The sequence below is a fragment of the Myodes glareolus genome, chromosome 27 (genome assembly GCF_982192425.1).
Source record: "Myodes glareolus chromosome 27, mMyoGla1.1, whole genome shotgun sequence".
Taxonomy (NCBI): domain Eukaryota; kingdom Metazoa; phylum Chordata; class Mammalia; order Rodentia; family Cricetidae; genus Myodes; species Myodes glareolus.
Window position 1 is genome coordinate 22,531,913 of NC_142052.1, and position 24,275 is coordinate 22,556,187.

The 24,275-nt window shown below is 37.3% G+C and overlaps 1 protein-coding gene and 1 pseudogene across 1 annotated transcript; one reads left to right on the forward strand and one right to left on the reverse strand.

The window, feature by feature from the left end:
* Positions 1-5,890: 5,890 nt before the first annotated feature.
* On the reverse strand, positions 5,891-6,613 carry LOC148117607 (polyadenylate-binding protein 2 pseudogene; annotated as a pseudogene).
* A 12,410-nt stretch (positions 6,614-19,023) lies between these two features.
* Positions 19,024-22,672, forward strand: LOC125401747 (uncharacterized). Its single transcript, XM_087902232.1, has 4 exons — positions 19,024-19,036; positions 20,125-20,250; positions 20,452-20,512; positions 21,541-22,672. The coding sequence occupies exons 1-4, from the start codon at positions 19,024-19,026 to the stop codon at positions 22,670-22,672; spliced, it is 1,332 nt and encodes a 443-aa protein (XP_087758358.1).
* Positions 22,673-24,275: the final 1,603 nt, after the last annotated feature.

The following is a 24,275-nucleotide window of genomic DNA, read 5'->3' on the forward strand; positions in this document are numbered from 1 at the left end:
TGACTTTGAGGTAAGAATGTCCCTAAATGTCTCTGCTTTTATGCTGTGATCATTTTTTGAAGTGGATTTGTTAACTGAGCATGCTTAAAAATAGGGAGAACATTACATGAGCATGTTCAGACTTACTAAGTAAAATCTCCATGCTTCCTTTGTTGAGGAAAAACACTATTTTGAAAATTACTCCCTTACTCTTCCTGCCTCATGCAGGCTAGATTTTTTTTCTCATTTCTTCTGTCTTGGCTTTTGAGATGTTTATTATTGGTAGTCAAAGTGACTATATCTGGGATTAACTAATACACATAGAACTGATTATACCTGAGAGGTTTTACTTAAAGGTGTTGAAATGGGAAAACCCTCCATTAATCTGGAAAACTTGCGATGATAGGACCGACCTTTAGCTGCTTGCTGTCAGTGCACACTTAAACACTATCACTCAAGAGGCAGAGGCAGTGGGATTTTCTGAGTTTGAGACCAATCTGGCCTACATAATGAGTTTCAGAACTACACAGATAAATCCTGCCATAAAATCACCCAAATAAATAAATAAATAAAAATAAACCCAAATCATACAAAGACTATGATCTAAATTTAACGAGGATCTCACAATCTGGTATCAGCAGTCACATATAAAGTATACTGAAGAAGAAAATTCTCTTATTTTAGCTTCTTGCCCTACCTCTGCCTACCAAGCTCATTCCTTTACTAGCATTAGAGTCCATTGGAATTTTGGTGGATACTGAAAACCAGCTTAAACATTGAGCCTCATGGACTGAAAAACAACTGAATTCTTCACTTGATCTTAGACAAGAGGCTGAGTAGTAATCTACTGGATTCTTCAATTGCCATTGGTAGGCAGCTATTTTTAGGTGACCAGGACTACAGCTTGTGAGACATTCTAATAAGCCCACTTCCTACTTAAATGGTGAGATTCATTCTATCAATCCTGTTCATGTAGAGAATCTTGAAAACTACAGTTGTATATTTTATTCACCTGACCTTGGAGGGAGATGTGCTAGCTACAATAGTGCTCATGAAGACATTTTTCCTAGCTCCATTATTCTCTATGTATTCAGATTTTCATGAATACTGTTGGGTCCAGGGGGGTCGCGCAAAGATGAGAACACCACCAAGTCTAATAAACCAGAAACAAACTTTATTCCAGAAACCAGATCCTAGGAAAACCAGAAGCAAACTTAAAAATAAAAAATAAGATAAAACACCACGGGGCGCAGAAGCTTATCAGCTAGCTGAGACCACAGCCAGAGGTGGTGTTTGTTAGGCTGTGGCAAAATGCCGGTTTTTGAACCTACTTTTTATAGTAGGGGCACCAGGCATTATCTCTGAACAAAAGAATTTCTACAACCTTGCCCTGACCCTTGGATTGGTCAGCGGAGACCCTAAAGAGGGAAGTGAGTGCTAATGTCAATGAGTAATTAGGCAGCCATCATGAAATATGTTTTAGGGGAGACTACAACGAAAGTCACTAATTGCGAGAAAACATATCTTTAGCAATTCGTCAGAAAAGGGGCTGCTTGTAACACTAGAAGGATAATAAATTAGGATTAACTGGTTCTTGGGCTGAGAACTTAGAAGAAAAGCCTTTCACACTGTTTCCAGGTAAATCTTCAGATACTGACTGCCATACTTTATAACCTCCATTATCAGAGCTCATTAATTAAACCTTTGTATTTATCCACTGTCTCCTGGTACCTCCGAATGTAAACTGGAGTCTTATGCCTCTCCTCTGGTGTAGCCAGTTTCCCATAACAGAGACAATGTCTAACCCAGAGGTCACACATCTCTGTCTCCTAAAGGTTAACTCAGTTAACATCTGCCATTTATCAAGGATGGTCAGGACACTGCTCTTAATTTGTAGAGAGATACTCTGGCCTTGTAAATAAAACAGCCAGTAGTAAAATGACCTACGCTTCCCAAGCATCTGAGAAAATAGCTCACTGTGAATGAATGATCCTTGATCTGCTGAGAAAGCTGCTGATAGTCTGTTCTCATCCTCCTAGACTTATAACTTTATATTTCTTTATTTCTACATTTTTATTTTCTTATGCCTGGACTCTTCAAATACTACCCTCTTTATTATTATTCATTTGCCTGGAGGTTGTTTTAAATTTTTGGAAAAAAAAACCCATAAAGCAATGAAGCCATCATCCAACTTTTCAATGTGAGAAAGATCTATCTTTTTTTTTTTCTTGAGATGGGGTTTCTCTACAGCTTTGAAACCTACCCTGGAACTAGCTCTTGTAGAATAGGCTGGCCTCCAATTTACAGAGATCTGCCTGCATCTGCCTCCTGCCCACCTCCCCACTGAAAACTGGGATTAAAGGCGTGCACCACCACCACCTGGCAAGACCTATCATCTTGTATGTGATCTGATTCCTGCTTTTCTTTTTTCTGTTGGAAGTCCCTGTGAAAGCCATGTTAAAAGTACCTTTATTTCATATGACCTCAGCATGAATCCACAGAACAAGCATCTCCTCCTGTAACTTTAAAACTCTCCCTAGTTGTTAATATTCTGGACATCCTTTCCCCTGTGGGACAGGAAGTTACTCCAGCCAGCTAGCTTGGTAAACTGTACAAACTAGCTAGCTACTTTGCGTCCAGGAGGAAAAGGGGAAAGTTCCTATGGAGTGCAAGAAGATGACAGTGACTGCTTTTGTAGCCAGGGGCAAGTGCATGCATATGTTCTCAGATCTGGAAAAGAATATTTGATGGGGTGGGAGGAATGACCAAGAACCAATGTGCTGTCTCTTTAAGCACACTGTAGCCCTATGGGAGGTGTTTCCTCCACTCAGGCCTTACTAGCCAATCATACCGTCCAGGTGACCTGCCAGTCAAAGCAGGGCAGGTCTCTTCCGGGCAGCAGTCTGCAGGCTTGACTTTGAAGGGGAGCTGGCGTCAGTGGTTTCCTGTGCTGTGGAGCAGTGACTGCTGCTGGGCCATGATGAACTGAGAGCTTTGGCGACCTGGAGAATGATGACATGGTGAGCGAGGGAATGCTGTCTCCAGGTGGGGACGAGCAGAGAGTGAGATGCGGGAGACACTGTGGTGTGTCCTCCCTGGAGCTGGGTGGGAACCTGCCGCCATATTCCCTGTATTGTTGAGTCCCACGTGGTCCCTGCTAACTCATTGGCCCAGGGGCAGGTTTTTTAATAACTTTGCTCTGTGACTTAAAGTATTGGGAACATTAAGCTGTGTGTACAAACACCTTTCTAGTCAACTTCTACAGGCTTGTTGCATCCATTAAAAACAAGTTGTCAAACTCAGAGAAGCCTAGATTCTCCAGTATCTTTTTAATATTGAGCACTTTGCATTTAGCCTTTAAATATAACTGTTAAGAATAAGAGAAGCCTTGCCAGTGCAAGAAATTCAATTAGGCCAAATCAAACCAAATCAAAATGCCCTTTGTTTTGTTAAGTAAGACGATCTCAGGTGGCCGAGCACATGGTGGGGAGACAGGACAGCAAGGAGTTCATGTAGACCCCCAAAACCATATGTTCCTCCTCTAGTAGGCCCCTTAAATACCCCGTGGGACTAGTCCTTGCAAATTGGGATTTGGAGTCCAGAGCAGGTCAGGGGCTGGGGCTATGCCCCCAACTTAGTAATAATATGAATTTATATTTAAATTTGTGGAGGTTATCAAAGGCATCTCACGTGTTGAGTAACAATCCACTACTGTACCATAATGTAGAAGAGGAGAATTGGTAATACAAAGGATTTACCAATGCTTAGTGAGTAATTAAGTCTCACGAAGTAGAATTTAGCAGAGGGAGGGCTGTGTCTAAAACACCCATAAGCTAAGAATATGCTAATCTGGTAGAGATTAGAATGCTTGAGTATACATTGATCACCAGGATTGCCCAGATACTTGGCTCCAAACCGTTTCAAAGAAGCCATCACTGATTTAAAAAAATTCACTAGGCCTATCCAAATATCAAATAATAGGCCTCTTACCAAGCTGCTCAAAGAGGCATTACAGAGTCACAACCATCCTTAAGGCCTGGTGTGCCTTAAAGTTCTAGTTTTCTTTTTGAGAAAAGCACAGTTCTGCCAAATGGGCAATATGACACCAGGTGACTTCTATTTGAAATGTAAAACACTGTTGTGTGAAGGACTCACCTGATCAATCAAGGCTTTCACTTATGACCTCAGGCAGGGAGGAGGGATGCTCTTGGAAGATCTAGAAACAGCCTGGGACCTAAACCTTTTGAGTTTCCCTAATGACATGATGTATTGATAATCAAACATAGATCCTTCTCTAAAAGCAGAAATATGCTTTGGAGCTGGTAATGGTCTGGTGCCAAGGCCTTTGTGGAGGGGTTTCCTCAGCTATGGAGAACCCAACTCAGAGCTATGGATTTCAGTCTTAAGGCCACTCTGCACTAAACAAACTTTTTGAAATACCCTGTGTTCCCCTTGTGTAGAATTGTTGGATTAGCCTCCTCCTAAATTTGTCTCATTGGAAGATAGCTTCTACTGACTTCATATAATTTTTTTCATTTTTCCTCTGGAAGTAGTGTATAAAATGCTAGCTGATGTCTTCTATTTTTTGGTTTCTGAGACAGAGATCCTCTGGGACAGTTCTGAACTCTGTAGACTAGGCTGGCCTTGAACTCACAGAGAAGCTCATGGCTATTTCCCCTGTGTGTTGGGATTAAAGGTGTGTGCCGCCACCACCTGGCAAAATGCTATTTTTCTTCAGAAGCTCACTAGGCATGGGACATATCCTCTGCAACACCTCCCCACCCTGTTTTTTACCTTTTAGTTTTCCTATCTTTCTCATCCCCTGTGACCTTCATTGTCAGTGAAGAATGACCTGATGTAACAGGTCACTGGTGTACTTATAATATTCTGGGAATATGTTTGCTGTGTAATTCTGCCATCTCCCTAAATGTCTAGACTGGAAAGTTGCCTGTTTGTATTTCAATTGTTCAAAGTGTAATCTGGACCATAAACGTAAGGGATACTTAGAATATGTTTAACATTTCCTTAAGTGTCTTTCAGCCACTTTAGATTCCTCTGTTGAAAGTTCTCTGTTTAGGTCTGTACTCCATTTTGTTATTAGGTTATGTGATCTTTTGGTGTTCAATTTATTTAGCTCTTTGTATATTTTGGAGATGAGAGGTCTGTCTGACATGGGGTTAGTGAAGATCTCTTCCCGTCTTGTTGACTGTGTCTTTTGCTTTACAGAAGATTTTCAGTTTCAGGAGGTCCCATTTATTAATTATTTCTCTAAGTTTCTGTGCTGCTGGGGTTATATTTAGGAAGTGATTCCCTGTGCCGATACATTCAAGTGTACTTCCCACTTTCGCTTCTATAAGGTTCAGTGTGGCTGTCTTTATGTTGAGGTCTTTAATCCATTTGGACTTGAGTTTTGTGCATGGTGATAGATATGGGTCTAGTTTCATTTTTCTACATGTTGATATCCAGTTATGCCATCACCATGTGTTAAATGTGCTTTTTTTTCCATTTGATATTTTTTGATTCTTTAGCAAAGATCAGGTGTTTGAAGTTGTGTGGATTAATATCTGGGTCTTCTATTCAGTTCCATTTGTCCTCCTGTCTGTTCTTATGCCAGTACCAGGCTGTTTTCAGTACTATAGCTCTGTAGTAGAGTTTGAAGTCAAGGATTGTGTTGCATCCAAAAGTCCTTTTATTGCATAGTTTTGTTTTGGCTATCCTGGGTTTTTTGCTTTTCCAAATGAAGTTGAGTACTGTTCTTTTGAGGTCTTTGAAGAATTTTGCTGGGATTTTGATGGGCAGTATATCTTTTTAAAAAAATATCTCTTCCATCAAGGTTATGTTGTGTTTTTCTTTCTTTTATTTTTTCCTCTTCTTTCCTCTTTTTGCCCTCTCTCTCCTTCTAATACTTTTTTTAGTAAGTGTAATACCATGATGTTGCTCTAGCCTAGCCCCTGAAGACTTGGTCCCACGGCCTGCTGTTAAAACCACTGTAGAATCGAGACTGGGAGCTGTTGTAATTGGAAGTCTGGCCACTGTATTGGGCACATGGGAAATCCATCTGTTGTGCTGAAGGGAATCACCTTGGTCTGTCTCCCTCTAAACAGGGAATCATCTAAAGCCAGGGAAGTCCTCACTGACTCTTTGTCTAAGAGTTCTATATATGCAAACCCTTTGGCAAGGCCACTGAATTTGTCACAGACTGTAGTAACACAGTCGACAGAACCACAGCCATGAAAGTGAGCTTCCTGCTCTTCTGCTGTTGCACCATTGTCCACATTGACAACATAGATGGAACTGGCATCAGCCTGCATCTTCTCCTCAAGAGAAGTGATCACTGAGCCAGCATTGCCTGGGGCTGTACTCTTATTCATGGGCTTCTTCTACCTCATTTTGTAGCTCCTTTAACTTCTTAGCCTCTTCCTCTATCTTGCTGACTCCCTGAAGCTTTGATCACTTCTAGCTCTGCACCCTCAATGATGCTGTTCCTGGGGTTCAACTCAACCAGTCCAGGCTCTTCCTCCTCCTCCTGGCTGCCAGGGACTTCCCAGGGGGACCCGGAGCCTATAGTGGGGGGGGGGGGCTGGGAGGGTGGAGGTGGCACAGGACTGGGGCTCTTTGGGCAGACTGTTCCCATAGTCCTCTGAACCCCCTGGTCTCGCTCCCAGCCTCCCCAAAGGCCCCAGGCCCACTGCTCAGGCACGAATCTCCAACCACCTGCTTCCCCCACTGCTCCTTATATCATTTTTCCTAGGTTGTTTGGGATTGGGCATCAGTGGAGCAGCATTTATCTGAAACCAGAAGAAAGCACAAAGGGATGGGGAGCCATCACAAGAGATCTCCTCTGTTTGCTAAGAGAACATCAGTATCTTGAGGTTTTTGTCTTTGGAAGACAGATCAGTAACTGGAGGTCAGAAACAACAGATTAAGGGCCACTTCGAGATAACTGTGAAAGTTGTGCAGTTTCTGTTTATTTAATTTTTGTACACATAATCAAAGGTAGCTGGGTGACATTGGTCAAGATTACACTTTTCCTTGCCTAAGTTTTCTCTGGTCTTTTGATTAAAAGCTGACTATATATTTCTGTCTCTGCTTTTGCCTTTTTATTTCCTTCCCCTTAATTCTTTCAGAATAATTGTGTACCTTTTTGATTTATGTATCATTGTGGAAAGTATAGAAGTCATATTACATAAGTGGGTATACTATGTTTTCTGTAATCTAACTGTAATCTAAATATATTATTGATTATCTTAAATGACAGACCTTCATTAATTTTATTCAGAAAATTTCTAATTTTATCAGGTCATTATTGTTTTTTGCAAATTTTTTGTTGAAAGACTGCTTTTTTTTCTCCTTAGATGCCTGCCTCTTTCCATTGCCTGGTTTTCCAGTTGTTTCTATCTTCATATTTGAATCTTTGCTACTTAAAGTGTTGGTATTATCAATGCATAATCCCTTGAGCCTTCTGAGTGTTTCCATTGTGAATATTGGTTTGTTATCAGCTGTCAGTTATAAATTGTTGGGCAAAGCTATTTGTGTTCATTCAATGGCGGAAACTTACCTTACACAAAATCATAATTTTTATGATCATCTTCATAAGGATCATTTTTTCTTTAGATTTTGTTTTTCTTGTTTTTATTAATCTGAGAAACACTTGACCTATTGGTTAAAAGGTTTTATGTATCTGGGTAGGTGACTCAGCACATAGTCTTTTTGTGGATGACCTGAGTTCAAATACCTACATGCATGTGGGTAGGTTAAAAAACTTCTACTATTCCCAATTCAGCAGATCTGACAACCTCCCTTTCCGTAAGTCACCTGTATGTATGTATGTATGTATGTGTATACCATGTATACATACACATACATATGTGTGTGTGTGTATGTAAGATATTCTCTATCATATACAAACATACACAAAATATAGCAGTAGCCTCATTTTCAAAAGTGCTTGGAACTTATAAAACAGTCGGAGTAAATTAAGTTGCTTTCCATGTACACTGATTCTTTATAAATCTGACTGCTTTTAGGACTGGAGAGGAAGGAGGAGAGGGAGTGGGCGTAGTGGGAGGGTATTGGGAGGAGGGACAGAAGTGGAAACTTTTATAAATTAATAAAAAAAATCTCTTCTCTTGAAATTTCATTTAAAAAGTTTTCATTTCCTCACTGTGATGCAGACTTGGATTCAATCACTAATTGTAGGAATCAACATGGTAAGTGATCCTAACAGACATCATTTTCCTCATCATAAGAGAATGAGATGCTTTCAGTAATCAAAACTATTTTCTGTAAAGTAAAAACATCAAAAGACTTCAAGTGAATATTATAAATTTTGGTGAAACAGTCCTTTTCACCAAACATATTTTCCATTATTGGTAAAGGAGAGAACTGGAGTGTACAGGATGCTTGAAGGCCAGTGATTTCTTGGGAATTGATTTTGATTAGAATCTTGTAGTTCTTCCTTAAGAAACAATTTGTGTGTGTGTGTGTGTGTGTGTAGATTTGTGTTTGTGTCTTGTTTTGTCAATGATGTCATCTATATTGTTGATTTTGTGAACCATAATTTAATTATATTATTCATTGTTTTTGAAAATGATGGACTTTCACCAATTTCTACCCAGAATATTTCATATACTCTTTGGTGATAATCAATTTTACTCTTCTCTTCTTGATCTCAGATGCTTGCTTCTAATTACTTTATTTTATTTTTTATTTATACTTTAATAATAAAGCTTGCCTGAAGATCATAATGTAAAACAGATGCCATGGCCAGCCTTACACCCCAGACAATACTGACAGACACCTTTAATCCCAGTAGTCACACTAGTTTGTTGTACAGTCAAATGCTGGTGTCTCAAATCTTTAATCCTATCACTAAGGAGTTGCAGATAGGAAGTGGCATGCCTGGGCAGAGAGAGGAATATAAGGTGGGAGGAGAGAGGAGCTGAGGATTGAGTGTTTGTAGAAACAACATTCAGTCTGAGGACTTATAGAGACAGGATACCCCATTTGGTCATTCTAGCAAAATACATCTAGGGGTTCCCTTGGAGGGGATGTTGAGGCTAAGGAAAAGTTAAATTAAGAGAAATGAAGACAGAATCCTAGATTAGACTGAGAGGATGAAAGGTCAATAGAAAACAGCCTGAGTTTATTTCTCAGCAAGCATATATACTAAATACAGTCAAAAGGCAGATAAAAAGCAGTACAGTCAGCTCACCACTTCCTGCACTGTGCTTGGAGGCAGCTCAAACCTGTGCATTATCTGATTCAGCTAAGCAGCTTCTAATCACTAACAAGGAGTGCCCCTGGCTGGCCTACACTAGCACAAATCTTAATAGAAAAAATGGACTCTTTCAACTGGGCAAAATGCTTTTTCTGTTGGCTAACACAGATGTTACTCACAGCCCTCAGTGTTACTGGAAGAAGCACAGCAGGCATGCTTGACCTCAAAGGGCTTCCTTTAAGTTTGACATGACTCCAGATGATCATTATGATTATTAATTAATATGGTAAAAGGGAAATTTGTTGCTAATCTCTCCTAAGAAATTACTGCAAACTCTTTGCCAGTGTTTACTTTCTGTCCATTATGATTCAATTTTGACATTAGTAAAACATACTACAGTTTAACCCTGGTCAATTCTTGCTAATAGATGAAGTTTCAATATTCTTTTTAAAATCAACTCAGTTTTTTTCCACATAACTTTATAGCTTTTAGTCTGTTTACATCTTAAAAATATTGACTTTTAAGTTAATATATTTCCTCTGCAGTAAAATTCCTATAGGGGAATGCATAGAGAGTAAAATGTCTAGAATGAAGACCATGAAGTGGTGACTCATTCCTTTAATCCCAGCACTTGGGAGACAGAGGGAGGTGAAGTTTGAGGCCAGCCTGGTCTACAAGAGCTAGTACCAGTACACATTCCAAAGCTAAAAAGAAAGCCTATATAAAAAAAAGTCTTGAATGTAACCAAACATCAGGTCCAAACAATCCGTATGTGCCTACTATAATTTTATTTCCACCAAACCAATTTTTTCTCTGCTTTAGACGATAATTCCCTTTGACTATTTAAGTCCTTGTCACCTTTTATAATTTGTTTCTAATTACTGTTTTGAATTTTTTACTCCAACAGTGGGATATAGATGGTCAATGTCTTGCAGCAATTTCTGAAAATTATTAAGATTCCACAAATAATCTCTCCTAATTTTTAACTTTTGGGCTCAAATTTTTGGAAAAGTATTTTATATGCTGTATAATTAATATAATTTCCTTTTTGTATATTTTCAGAAGTAATTTTTAATACCCAAGGAGACAAAGTTTGCTTTACTTCAGTAATCATTTTCTCTAAAGTATGTTTATTTGAATCATCTAATAAAATTCTGTATAATGTTAAAAACATACCTAACTTGAGCATAATTTCAATTGCAATAAGTAACAGAATACTAACTTGCAGTACTTTATATCCTAATTTGTTTAGAATAATAACTTTCAAGGACTAGAAATTTTCATTACATGTTTAAGTGAGTTGTATTAGGTAAAATATCTTGAGTAAGAATATAACAATATGTTTTAACAAAAATGTCAAATTAGTTTCAAAATAAAGCATCCATATCTATATCAATGTAAAATATATAAATAAGTAGTTACTTTTAAAAATTAATTTTAAAGATCTACCCTTTTATCTCACCATACATTTATATGCCCCTTTTCTTTTTAGAGTAGATTCAGTAATCTACACTTTTATCCTATCATTTCATTGGATGCTTTTTTAGGTGGATATATATTTAGGAGTATATAGAGGTGTAAACTGGCTTTGTCCCTCTATACATCCAAGCATGTTGTTAAAATAAAATTTCAGAGTTTCTGTCTCATGTCAGGAGCATGGGACAGAAAGAAAAAAGAATTTAGAAAAATTTTCACTTTTCTTCATATCTATTTTTGTCTCTATTGTACATGCCATTGAATATATATGTCTGTATATGTCTATATAAATAATATTTAAGTTTTCCACAATGAACAATCAATTTTCCTACAGAAATTTTTGAAGTTTCCAGGAAGAATTTGGGGCCCCACAACAACTCAACCTGGTTGATATTACGTCATGATGATGATGGTGCTACTACAAGATCTGTTTTGAGTACCAGCTGCTCAAGATGGTTCCAACTTGGTTAGCTGAAATGGTGCACTTTTTACAATGTTCTGGACAGACCTCCTAATAGGAAGCTGAGAAAACCCTTACCAAATTCTTAGAGACTATTTGCAATTATACCAAACAGTACTCTTGAAACTTAACCATCATTTTACTTTCGCAGGTTTCCTTAGAAAGAACATCGCCCCCATGAAAGCTGGAAGTAATTCTAAAAGATGACATCCCCTCTCCAAACAAAGTTTGTCCTCAGGGTTAAGTACAACATTTAGGGGTTGATTATAATTGGTATAGGATTGCGGGTTGAAGAGGAAAATTTTATAGGTTCAGGGATCTCTTAGAAAAAAATGGGAAAATTGGATGGAATAATAGATTAGTGTGAGCTTATACACAGTAATAATAGTGAGTAATAGAGTGAATGCTTGTGAGTTATAATTTATAGGCAATTGCATTTGTATAGATTGCTGTATATTGATATAATATGAAATTATATTGAATATAGTATGCATTCATGCTTCTCCCACTGCTTAAAACATTTTTTTCAAAGTTTATTAAATTATAAAAGTATCCATTTCCGCAGCTCCTCCCAACACCCTCCCACTCCCCCCACTCCCTCTCCTCCTCCCTATCCATCCTTAAGAGCAGTCAGGGTTTCCTGCCCCATGGGAAGTTCAAGTTCCTCCCCCCTCCCTCCAGGTCCAGGAAGGTGAGTATCCAAACAGACTGGATCCCAAAAATCCAGTATATGCAGAGGAAACAAGTCCCAGTGTCATTGTCAGTGGCTTTTCAGAAAGACTTCGGGCCAGCCACATTCAGAGAATCCGGCATTATTCTGAGAATCTGGTTGGATCACGTGCTCCTTCAGTCCTAGTTCAACTGGCCTTGGTGAATTCTCATTAGGTCAGTCCCCTTGTATCAGTGAGTAATCGCACCCCTCGCGGTCCTGATTTCCTTTTTCATGTTCTTCCTTCTGCTTCTCATTTGGACCTTGGAGGGCTCAGTCCGGTGCTCCAATGTGGGTCTCCGTCTGTATCGCCATCCATCGTCGGATGAAGGTTCCCTCTGGTCTTGCCTTCTTTGCTCATGTTCTCTTTCCTTCTGCTTCTCGTTTGGACCTAGGGAGTTAAATCCAGTGTTCCAATGTGGGTCTATGTCTCTATCTCCATCCATCGTCAGATGAAGGATCTATGGTGATAAGCAAAATATTCATCAGTATGGTTATGGGCCAAGGACGGTTCAGGCACCCTCTCCTCTGTCCAGAGAACAATCTAGGGGTCCCTCCTTGGACCTGGGATCCCATTTATAATCAAGTCTCTTGTAAACCCTAAAATGACTCTCTTAGTTGTGATATGTTCTTCCCTGATCCCATATCCATCCTTCATCCCTCACCCCATCCCAGTCCCCCGAGCTTTCCCCATTCCTCCCCTACTCTCTTCTCTCTAACCCTCTCCCCTTCCAAAAACCCTCCCTCCCCCCATGCACCCGAGGTTACCTGGCACTCTTGTCTATTTCCAATCTCCAGGAGGATAACTACATGATTTTCTTCAGGTTCACGTTCTTATTTAGCTTCTCTAGGATCACGAATAATAGGCTCAGAGACCTTTAATTATGGCTAGATCCACTTATGAGTGAATACATACCATATTCCTCTTTTTGGGTCTGGCTTACCTCACTCAGTAAAGCGTTTTCTATTTCCATCCATTTGCATGCAAAATTCAAGATGTCATTGTTTTTTACCGCTAAGTAAAACTCTAATGTGTATATGTTCCACACCTTCTTTAACCATTCTTCTATTGAGGGGCACCTAGGCTGTTTCCAGGTTCTGGCTATTACAAATAGTGCTGCTATGAACATAGTTGAACAAATGCTTTTGTGGTATGATAGGGCATCTCTTGGGTATATTCCCAAGAGTGGAATTTCTAGGTCTTGAGGGAGGTTGACTCCTAGTTTCCTGAGAAACCGCCACACTGATTTCCACAGTGGCTGCACAAGTTTGCATTCCCACCAACAATGGAGGAGAGTTCCCCTCTTTCCACATCCTCTCCAGCATAGGCTATCATTAGATTTAGCTAATCTGACAGGTGTAAAATGGTATCTCATAGTTGTTTTGATTTGCATTTCCCTGATCGCTAAGGATGTTGAGCATGACCTCAAGTGTCTTTTGGCCATTCGAAGTTCTTCTGTTGAGAATTCTCTGTTCAGATCAGCACCCCATTTTTTTTAATTGAGTTAATTAGAGTTTTAATGTCTAGTTTCTTGAGTTCTTTGTATATTTTGGAGATCAGGCCTTTATCTGATGAGGGGTTGGTGAAGATCTTCTCCCAGTCAGAAGGAAGCCTTTTTGTCTTACTGACGGTGTCCTTTGCTTTACAGAAGCTTCTCAGTTTCAGGAGGTCCCATTTATTCATTGATTCTCTTATTGTCTGTGCTACTGGGGTTCTACCTAGGAAGTGGTCTCCTGTGCCTATGTCTTGTAGACTACTTCCCACTTTCTCTTCTATCTGGTTCAAAGTGGTCAGATTAATGTTGAAGTCTTTAATCCATTTGGACTTGATTTTTTGTGCTTAGTGATATATATGAATCTACTTTCATTCTTCTACAGGTTGACATCCAGTTATGCCAGCACTATTTGTTAAAGATGCTTTCCTTCTTCCATTGCATACCTTTAGCCCCCTTGTCGAAAATCAAGTGTTCATAGTTTTGTGGGTTAATATCTGGGTCTTCTATTCGATTCCATAAGTCAACTTCTCTGTTCTTATGCCAATACCAAGCTGTTTTCAATACTGTAGCTGTGTAATAGAGTTTGAAGTCAGGGATGATAATGCCTCCGGAAGTACTTTTATTGTATAGGATTGTGTTGGCTATCCTGGGTTTTTTGTTTTGCCATATAAACTTGATTATTGTTCTCTCAAGGTCTGTGAAGAAGTTTGATGGGATTTTGATGAGGATTGCATTGAATCTATAGATTGCTTTTGGTAGAATTGCCATTTTTACTATGTTGATCCTCCCAATCCAAGAGTAAGGGAGATCATTCCATTTTCTGGTATCCTCCTCAATTTCTTTCTTCAAAGACTTAAAGTTCTTGTCAAATAGGTCTTTCACTTTCTTGGTCAGAGTTATCCCAAGATATTTTATGCTATTTGTGGCTATCGTGAAAGGTGAAGTTTCTCTGATTTCCCTCCCTGCTTCTTTATCCTTTGTGTATAGGAGGGCAACTGGTTTTTTGGAGTTTATCTTGTATCCTGCCACATTACTAAAGGTGTTTATCAGCTGTAGGAGTTCTTTGGTAGAGTTTTTGGGGTCGCTCATGTATAGTATCATATCGTCTGCAAATAACGAGAGTTTAACTTCTTCCTTTCCAATTCAAATACCCTTGATCCCCTTATGTTGTCGTATTGCTATTGCTAGAACTTCTAGCACTATATTGAAGAGGTATGGGGAGAGTGGACAGCCTTGTCTTGTTCCTGATTTCAATGGAATGGCTTTGAGTTTCTCTCCATTCAGTTTGATGTTAGCTGTTGGCTTGCTGTAAATAGCTTTAATTATATTTAGGTATGATCCTTGTATCCCCAATCTCTTCAACACCTTTATCATAAAGGGATGTTGGATTTTGTCAAATGCTTTTTCAGCATCTAATGAGATGATCATATTTTTTTTTCTTTCAGTTTATTTATATGATGGATTACATTGACAGATTTGCGTATGTTGAACAAGCCCTGCCTCTCTGGAATGAAGCCTACTTGATCATAATGGATAATTTTTCTAATGTGTTCTTGGATTCGGTTTGTCAGGATTTTGTTGAGAATTTTTCCGTCAATGTTCATGAGTGAGATTGGCCTGTAATTCTCTTTCTTGGTTGTGTCTTTATATGGTTTTGGTATCAGGATAACTGTAGCTTCATAAAAAGAGTTTGGCAATGACTCTTCTGTTTCTATATTGTGAAATACCTTAAGGAGTGTAGGTATCAGCTCTTCTTGGAAGTTCTGGTAGAATTCTCCATTGAAACCATCTGGCCCTGGGCTTTTTTTGGTCGGCAGGTTTTTGATAACAGCTTCTAATTCTTCACGACTAACAGGTCTATTTAGATTGTTCACCTGGTCTTGGTATTTATCTAAAACCCAATCCATTTCTTGTACATTTTCCAACTTTGTGGCATATAAACTTTCGTAGTAAGATCTAATGATTCTCTGAATTTCCTCTGTGTCTGTTGTTATGTCCCCCTTTTCATTTCTGATCTTATTAATTTGAGTGTTCCCTCTCTGCCGTTTGATTAGATTGGCTAGTGGTTTGTCAATCTTGTTGATTTTCTCCAAGAACCAACTGTTTGTTTCATTGATTTTTTTTGGATTGTTTCCTGTGTTTCTATTTTGTTGATTTCAGCCCTCAGTTTGATCATTTCCAGTCTTCTACTCCTCTTGGGAGAGTCTGTTGCTTTTTTTTTTTCAGAGCTTTCAGGTGTGCTGTTAAGTCTCAAATATGTGCTTTCTCCGTTTTCTTTAATTGGGCACTTAGTGCCATGAACTTTCCTCTTAGCACTGCTTTCATTTTGTCCCATAGGTTTGAGTATGTTGTGTCTTTATTTTCATTAAATTCAAGGAAGACTTTAATCTCTTTATTTCTTCCTTGACCCAGGGATGATTCAGTAGTTGACTGTTCAACTTCCACGTGTTTGTAGGCTTTATGGTGTTCGAATTGTTATTGAATTCTAACTTTATTCCGTGGTGATCTGACAAGACACAGGTGGTTACTAATATTTTTTTGTATCTGTGGAAGTTTGCTTTGTTACCACGTATATGGTCAATTTTCGAGAAGGTTCCATGAGCTGCAGAGAAGAAGGTATATTCCTTCCTATTTGGGTGGAATGTTCTATAGATATCTGTTAAGTCCATTTGATTCATTACCTCTAGTAATTCTCTTATTTCTCTGTTGAGTTTCTGTTTGATTGACCTGTCCATTGGTGAGAGAGGTGAGTTGAAGTCTCCTACTATTAATGTGTGTGGTTTGATGACTGCCTTGAGTTCTAAAAGTTTTTCTTTTACATAAGTGGGTGTTTTTATATTTCGGGCATAGATATTCAGAATTGAGACTTCCTCCTTATGAATTTTCCTGTTATGAGTATGAAATGTCCATCTCCTTCTTTCTGATTGATTTTAGTTTGAAGTCAATTTTGTTAGATATTAGAATGGCCCCACCTACTTGTTTCTTAGGTCCATTTGCTTGGAAAACCTTTTCCCAACCCTTTACTCTGAGTAGATGTCTATCTTTGTGGTTGAGGTGTGTTTCTTGTAAACAGAGAATGTCGGATCCTGTTTTCATATACAATCTCTTAGTCTGTGCCTAAGGTGAGTTGAGTCCATTAATATTAAGTGATATTAATGACCAGTGGTTGTTGATTCCAGTTATTATTTTTGTGTGTGTGTGTGTGTGTAGTAGAGTTTGAGTGTTTCTCTTCTTTGAGTTGTGGTTGTGAAGGGTTGCTAGATGTCTGGGTTATTGTAGGCAGTGATGGCAATGTTGGATTCCTTGGGTTGCGATTTTCCTTCTATTACTTTCTGTAAGGCTGGATTTGTGGCTACATATTGTTTAAATTTGTTTTTATCTTGGAATATTTTGTTTTCTCCATTGATAGTGAATGATAGCTTGGCTGGGTATAGTAGTTTGGGTTTGCATCCATGGTCTCTTAGTTTCTGCAGTACCTCTATCCATGATCTTCTGGCTTTCATGGTTTCCATAGAGAAGTCTGGTGTAAGTCTGATAGGTGTACCTTTATAAGTTACTTGACCTTTTACCTTTGCAGCTCTTAATATTCTTTCTTTAATCTGTATGTTTTGTGTTTTGGTTATTATATGGCGAGGGGATGGTTTTTTTTTTTTGATCCAGTCTATTCAGTGTTCTGTATGCTTCTTGAACCTTCATAGGAATATCGTTTTTTAGATTGGGAAAGTTTTCTTCTATAATTTTGTTGAATATCTTTTCTGGGCCTTTGATCTGCAGTTCTTCTCCTTCTTCAATCCCTATTATTCTTAGATTTGGGCTTTTTTTTTTGTGTCCCAGATTTCTTGAATGTTTTGTGAAGAGAATTTGTTGGATTTGCCGTTTTCTTTGACCAGAGCCTTTATTTTCTCTATGGTAGCCTCAGAATCTGAGATTCGTTTTTCTATCTTTTGTATTCTATTGGTTATGCTTGATTCTGTAGTCTCCATTCGTTTACCTAGGTTTTGCATATCCAGCCGGTTCTCGGTTTGTGTTTTCTGCATAAAACATTTTATATATTGAATTATATTTATCATATTGCAATGTACATTTTTACCACTGATAAAGATACTTATACATTGTTTACATTTTGAGGTCATTGTCCTCATTAGTTGCAAGTTGGTTGTTGTATAATATTCTAATATGAATTCTTAGTCATTAAGTTATATATGTATTAAGAATTATAGATCAATAGTCATCTATGTTTGTCACACTTATAGTTAGAATAATCGGTTCTTAACATAAGTAGAGATTATATTCTGCATAAATAGGTAATCTTTAATCACTTCAAAGAACAGTAGAATATGGCATTTAAATAACTTGAGAGTTCTGTTGAAGTGAGGCACTATTGCTCCTGGTAGCATTGATCTATGGCCCAGAAAATTTGAGTACCGAAAATACTCCACTTGGAGCTTGTTTTTTTCTTGGTAAAACTGTCTTTTGGGCAAATACATGCTCACACCTCAACCACTGACAAGATACATGGTATCCAAAAATGGATAAGCAAGTCTGTTAAATCTTTCCAAGACAGGGTAAGATGGTTTTGAGAAATTCCCTACCTCTGAAAATGATCTGTCAGTTATTCTAGGTCTTAGCAAAAGTTAGTCCCTTAAACATTGCAAATGAGACTTTGCATGATTGCCCAGGTAGCCAGGTGTTTCTGTAATTTGTTGCACATTTTTAAAGTTCCTTGATTGCACTTCCTGTTTAATCAAGTAATATTTCCATTCTCAGAGTCAATGTGGTTGAAGCCTAGATAGTTATAGTTACTTTCCTCTCAAGACTTGTCCAAATTATTTATTAAACAAGAATTAAACTAGTTAGGTTAGAATAATTATTGAATATTTTTTTATTGTATATAACTTTGTAAAGGGCTTAGAACTCTCTTATTTAAACAAGATGGGGAGGTGCTGTAGAAAGTCTTACAGCCAGTGGTTTCCTGCCCATTGGGATGTGACATCTTATACTATATTTGCCAATGCAGAGCATGAGTTTGGCCTCTTTTCTGGCTGCGTGATTCAGATTCTGATCTCTGTTTGAGCATAGGATTCTACTTTGTGAGTCCATCCCTAAATGAATAAACATTTATTGCTCAATTCTGAGCTGGTGTTGTATTTCTTTTAAGCATCCTTCTTCAAGCATCATTAAATGTGAATCATTGAAGTGACTAAATGCATCTTTTTCCAGTGTTGACCATGAACCAATAGTGACTGGGTTCACAATGTACTTGACTTAATGAACAACCTCCCAGAAAATATCATGTATTTGAAAAAGTTTCTCTCCTGGGTGATTTTCTTTCGATTTTCTGTGCATCTTTACTAGGAAAAGCCTTTCTAGATGAAATTCCTCATTGTATGCTATGAGTCTCAGTACCCTCAAGTAATTTCCTGACATTTATATCTACTGGGTTGTGTTTGACATTAATCAGCCAACTTCCTACTTATAGTGAAATGCTTTTGTCATCATTATAGGCTCAATCTCTAAATCACATAAAACATAGCAGAAACAGTTGTTATTCAGTGCTCGGGAGTTTGGTAACCTGCTGTTTTAATTGTTTTGTTTGCTTATCTGAGTAACTGTGTGGCTTTCAATTTCTGAAAGTAAAGGGAGGCATAATTCCTGACTTTATTTGTTTTTATGTTATTGGATGATGGCCCTGACATGTAGGTTTTGTTCATGTCAGTATATGCTGCTGTGCTGAGCTTCATGCTTATCTTGAGTTTTAAAATTTGACAGAAGGTATCACTCTGGTTCCCAGGATGCCATGGATTGATAACATTAATACTGCCTGAGTATTTTGAGTCATTAAATTGCAGTTGCATGAACTTTTTCCTGCTTGTTATGCTTGCTTTCATTTTTTAAAAGTCAATATGATGATTTTCTATGTCTGCATGGATATGCATCATATGGATACCTGGTCATCAGAGTGATCAAAGGATCTCAGAAATCCTGACCATGGAAAATGGAAAGTTGTGATCTCCATGTAAGTACTGGCAAATGTGTCCACCTCCATTCAAGATCAGGAAGAGCACTGTATTACTCTGCCCTCTCTCCAGCTCTGTGTTGATTATTTATGACCAATATTTATATTTCTATTGTTTTCATCTGTCCACTGGTAACAGTTTTATATAGGCAGTTCTTTTTCTACAAAATGTTATTGGTATTACAGTTTATATTAGGGTACTTTAGGGGTCTGGAAGATGAATTCAGAACTGGAGTGAAAACAACTCTTTGAAGGAACTTCAATAAAAAGCTTTTCAGTTCTTTCTATCCTGCTCTTATTTTCATTGAGTTTTGCAATGGAGACAGGGTCTTATTGTGTACTACCACCTCTCCTGGACCTGATGGCATAGACTTGATTAGAATTCAACTCAGAGACAAATATATCCATCTCTGTTTTCTGAGTGTTGTGGTTAATACATCAATACACCCAGTTTGTCCATCTTTCTTTTCCTTTCTGTGGTCTGTAATTTTTCATATAATTTTCTCATGTGTATAATGTACTGTTGATCTTTCTTTCTTTTTCTCTCCCTGTTAATAGAAACTGCTTATAGAAGGTGAAATCCCATCAAAAGTGTAGAGAAATGACAGAATTGCCTCTCTTTTTCCATTTTCTTCTAAAGTGACTACCTATGTCATGGAATAAGAATGGGGAACACCAGAATCATACAACTTTGCTTTCAAAGAAGTATGCTTTTCAGATGTTGCCACTGTCATGTTTACATTGTACTCGTGTGATATATTTTTAAAGGCAGTGTGACCTATGATGATGTGCATATCAATTTCACTGAGGAAGAGTTGGATTTGCTGAATCCTTCCCAGAGGAATCTCTACAAAGATGTGATGCTGGAGACCTTCAGAAGCCTCACTACTATAGGTAAAAATGAACTTCTTTCATGTTTCAAAATAGAGAAACAACTTTTCCTTGGTTAAATGATTTTGTTCTGTAATTTGTCTTAGAAAGAAGAAGAATGAGGTGAATAACAAAGTCATAGTTCTTAGGTGCAATTAAGATAATAAGCTAAATGTTGCACATTGTTAAATGATATAACATACATCTTTCAGTCCTGTGTTTTAGGATACATTTGGGAAAACCATAACACTGAAGAACATAGTCAATCTTGTGGAAGACATGCAAGGTAATTCTCTTGTGCAAGTTCATAACAATGTGCCTCTGATGAGTTTGAAATGTGTTCTGGAACTTTTAAACAAAAGCAATAGGGTAAATAAGCACAGCTTTAAATACATTGATGGTTATTAAATCCTCACAAATCCATATACCTCAATTTCCTGTATGTGAATTGCATTTGCAAGGCATTCATTTAATAAAAAGTCAAGGAAGCAATGTTTATACAGATATCACCATTTGATTCATAACACCATGAGAGCTGTGTTGTAGATCTGCCTGTCCATTGGTTTCTTGCTACTCATAACAGAAAATGTATACACATTTCAGTGATGATGAATATAGCTGCAAAACTTTCTACTAAAACAATAGCCTGTGGTAAGTTTTGTATTACTCATATACTTTTTGTGACTGTGCTGTTTAGTGAAAGCAGCTGTTAGAGTCAAGGGTGGAGGGGCTCTTGTCAGCAGTGTATGAGCATGGGGATATGGAAAGATTTAGTATGCCTCTCCTTAAGAACAATTAAGAACAAGTAGAGTATGCATGTTGAATTTTATCCAAGAATACAAAGTTAATTTATTTTCTACCATAATTGTTAATACATAGATACAAACTTACATTACCCAAAAAACCCCATGATTTCTAAGTCTGTGCCTATACTTCCAGGTGTCTTAGTTCACTTACCAAATGTATAATGATTCACAATGTAGTAAAGTTTATGAATGCAGTAAAGTTGGAAAGCACTCAGTATGTACAGTTCTCTTCAAACCTATCTTAGACAAATATCCTAGAAAATATATAGGTCTATATATAGATGAAAAGATAAACCATGACACAAAGGAATTTATCATCACAAATATTTTTCCAGATGCAAAATGACCCCTAATGAGAGAACAAAACATGATTTTAAACAGTTTTAAAACCTTAAAATTTGATTGCTTTTTACAATTTAAAAAAATATGAAATTAATTCATATAGGTATGAAGTTCAATAGTGCATTAAATGTGGTGAAGCTTTTATGTGTGTAAATTATTCTTCCAGGATTGAAAGAAATCAAACTGGAGAGAAGTTTTCAATATATTCTCACTATGCTAAAGCCTTGTCTTATAATACTCATCTTCTAAGGAATGAGAAAACACATACCAGAGAAAAATCCTGTGAAATGAGGCAATGTGATAAATCCTTTGCTTATCACAGTCATCTTCAAATGCATAAAAGAACACACACTGGAGAGAAACCCTATGAATATAGTCAAGATGATAAAGACTTTGTTCTTTATGAAACTCATCAAAGTCATAAAGGAACACATACTGGAGAGAAATCATATGAATGTAATCTGCTTAGTAATGTCTTTGCTGATCACAGTCATCTTCAAAAGAATAAAAGGATACATACTAGAGAGACACCCTATGAATATAATCAGTGTAGTAAAGCCTTTGCTCAATACAGTGTTCTTCAAACACATAAAAAAACACAAACTGGAGAAAAACCCTATGAATGTAATCAGTGTGGTAAGGCATTTGCATGGTACAGTGGTCTTCAAAGGCATAAAAGAACACATACTGGAGAGAAACTTTATGAATGTAATCAGTGTGGTAAGGCCTTTGCAACTAAGAGTAATCTTCAAATGCATAAAAGAATGCATACTGGAGAGAAACCCTATGAATGTAATCAGTGTGGTAAGGCCTTTGCCCAGCACAGTCATCTTCAAAAGCATAAAAGAACACATAGTGGAGAGAAACCCTATGAATGTAATCAGTGTGGTAAGGGCCTTGCCCAGCACAGTCATCTTCAAAACCATAAAAGAACATGTAGTGGAGAGAAACCATATGAATGTAATCAGTGTGGTAAGGCTTTTGCACAACACAGTAATCTTCAAAACCATAAAAGTACACATACAAGAAAGAAACCATATGAACGTAATCAGTGTCAGAAGGCCTTTAAAGCTTACAGTAATCTTCAATTGCATAAAAGAAAACATACTGGAGAGAAACCCTATGAATGTAATCAGTGTGGTAAGGCATTTGCATGGTACAGTGGACTTCAAAGCCATAAAAGAACACATACTGGAGAGAAACTTTATGAATGTAATCAGTGTGGTAAGGCCTTTGCAACTAAGAGTAATATTCAAATGCATAAAAGAACACATACTGGAGAGAAACCATATGAATGAAATCAGTGTGGTAAGGCCTTTGCAGACCCCAGTACTCTTAAAATACATAAAACTGAACATACTGTAGAGATACCTGTGAGTGGAATCTGTGGTAAATTCTTTTTCACAATCATCTCCAAATATATCATATGAGTCCTCCTATGCAGAGACTCTAAAGTTAATGTGTGTATTTTTCAAAAGCATGAGAAAAAATCATACTATATTGAAACTCTATAAATTAATTCAGTGTCATAATGTCTTGTGCTTCATATTGTAGTAAGACTTTGTGTGTAATCAATCTGATAAAGCTTGCACATATTACTATAATCTTTTTGACCTGAGGAAAAAACTGGGGGCTTATTTTAAATTATTCTTTAAGATTTTAAGCCACTTACATTGAGTTAACCAACAGCAGTTATTGTGTAGAAAAAAGTTTGATAGTGTCAACAATCTGTTTAAGCATCATGATACCACTTTTTATTTTAGTTTTAACCTGCAAAGTAATGGATAAAGCCTTTTATGAACTACTATGGGTTACAGAAAGGGTATTCCAACATTGGTCCTAAAACCAGAGGCAAAGGAAAGAACTTTGTTTCTGAATCTAGAAATAGGTAAAGAAACAACATCTCCCTGAAAACACTCAAAACATTAATATGGGTCAGTAAAAGAAATACAATTTGGCTCTCAAACCAGAACCATAAAATCCTAAAAGTTTCAACAATGTTTTTAAGCCCAAAGGATACAATTAAGTGAAATATGAGAGGCATGAAGAGTCAAATTGCTCATAATTTTACTTGTATGTTTTGTTTAAAAGTTCCCTTATTAGTTGGGGTATAATTACGGTTATCAGAAGATTGGAAGTGGTCATCAGGAAGGTAGATAGAAGGTGTTTACAAGGAATATTTTTTTAAAAAAATGGCTAGAATTAATATATGATGGAATCATCATGGTTAACAATAGCCACAAATAATATAAAATATTATGGAATAACTAAGTAAAGAAATGAAAGAACTGTGTGAAAAGAACTTAAATCTATGAAGAAAAAAATTGAAGTAGACACCAGAGAATGTTAAGATGTCCCTTGCCCTTGTTAGGTACAAATCAACATAGTAAAAGTAAAAACCTTTCCAAAAGCACTTTACAAGTTCAATACCATTCCCATGTAAGTAGCAGTAAAATTCTTCACAGACCCCACAATCAAAACACTCAACTTTATATAGAGAAGCAAAAAAAAATTCAGGATAACCAAAACAATCACATATAAAAAATAATTTCTGGAGGTGTGACATTCCCTGACTTCAGGCTACTACAGAGCTACAGTACTAAAGAGATCCTGGTGTTGGCAAAAAAGAGACAAGAAGACTAATGGAACTGATTCTAAGTCTCAAATATCAATCAACTAACCTACTACTCCTGATTTTTGACAAAGCACCAAAAAATATAAAATAAAAAAAAAAGCATATTCAACAATGGTGCTGGTGTAACTAAATATTAATGTGGGGAAGAATGAAAGTAGATCCACATGTAGCATCATGAACAAAACTCAAGTCCAAATGTATCAAAGACCATAACAAAGTCATACACCCTGAACTATTTAAAACAGAACATCAGAAGTACACTTCAA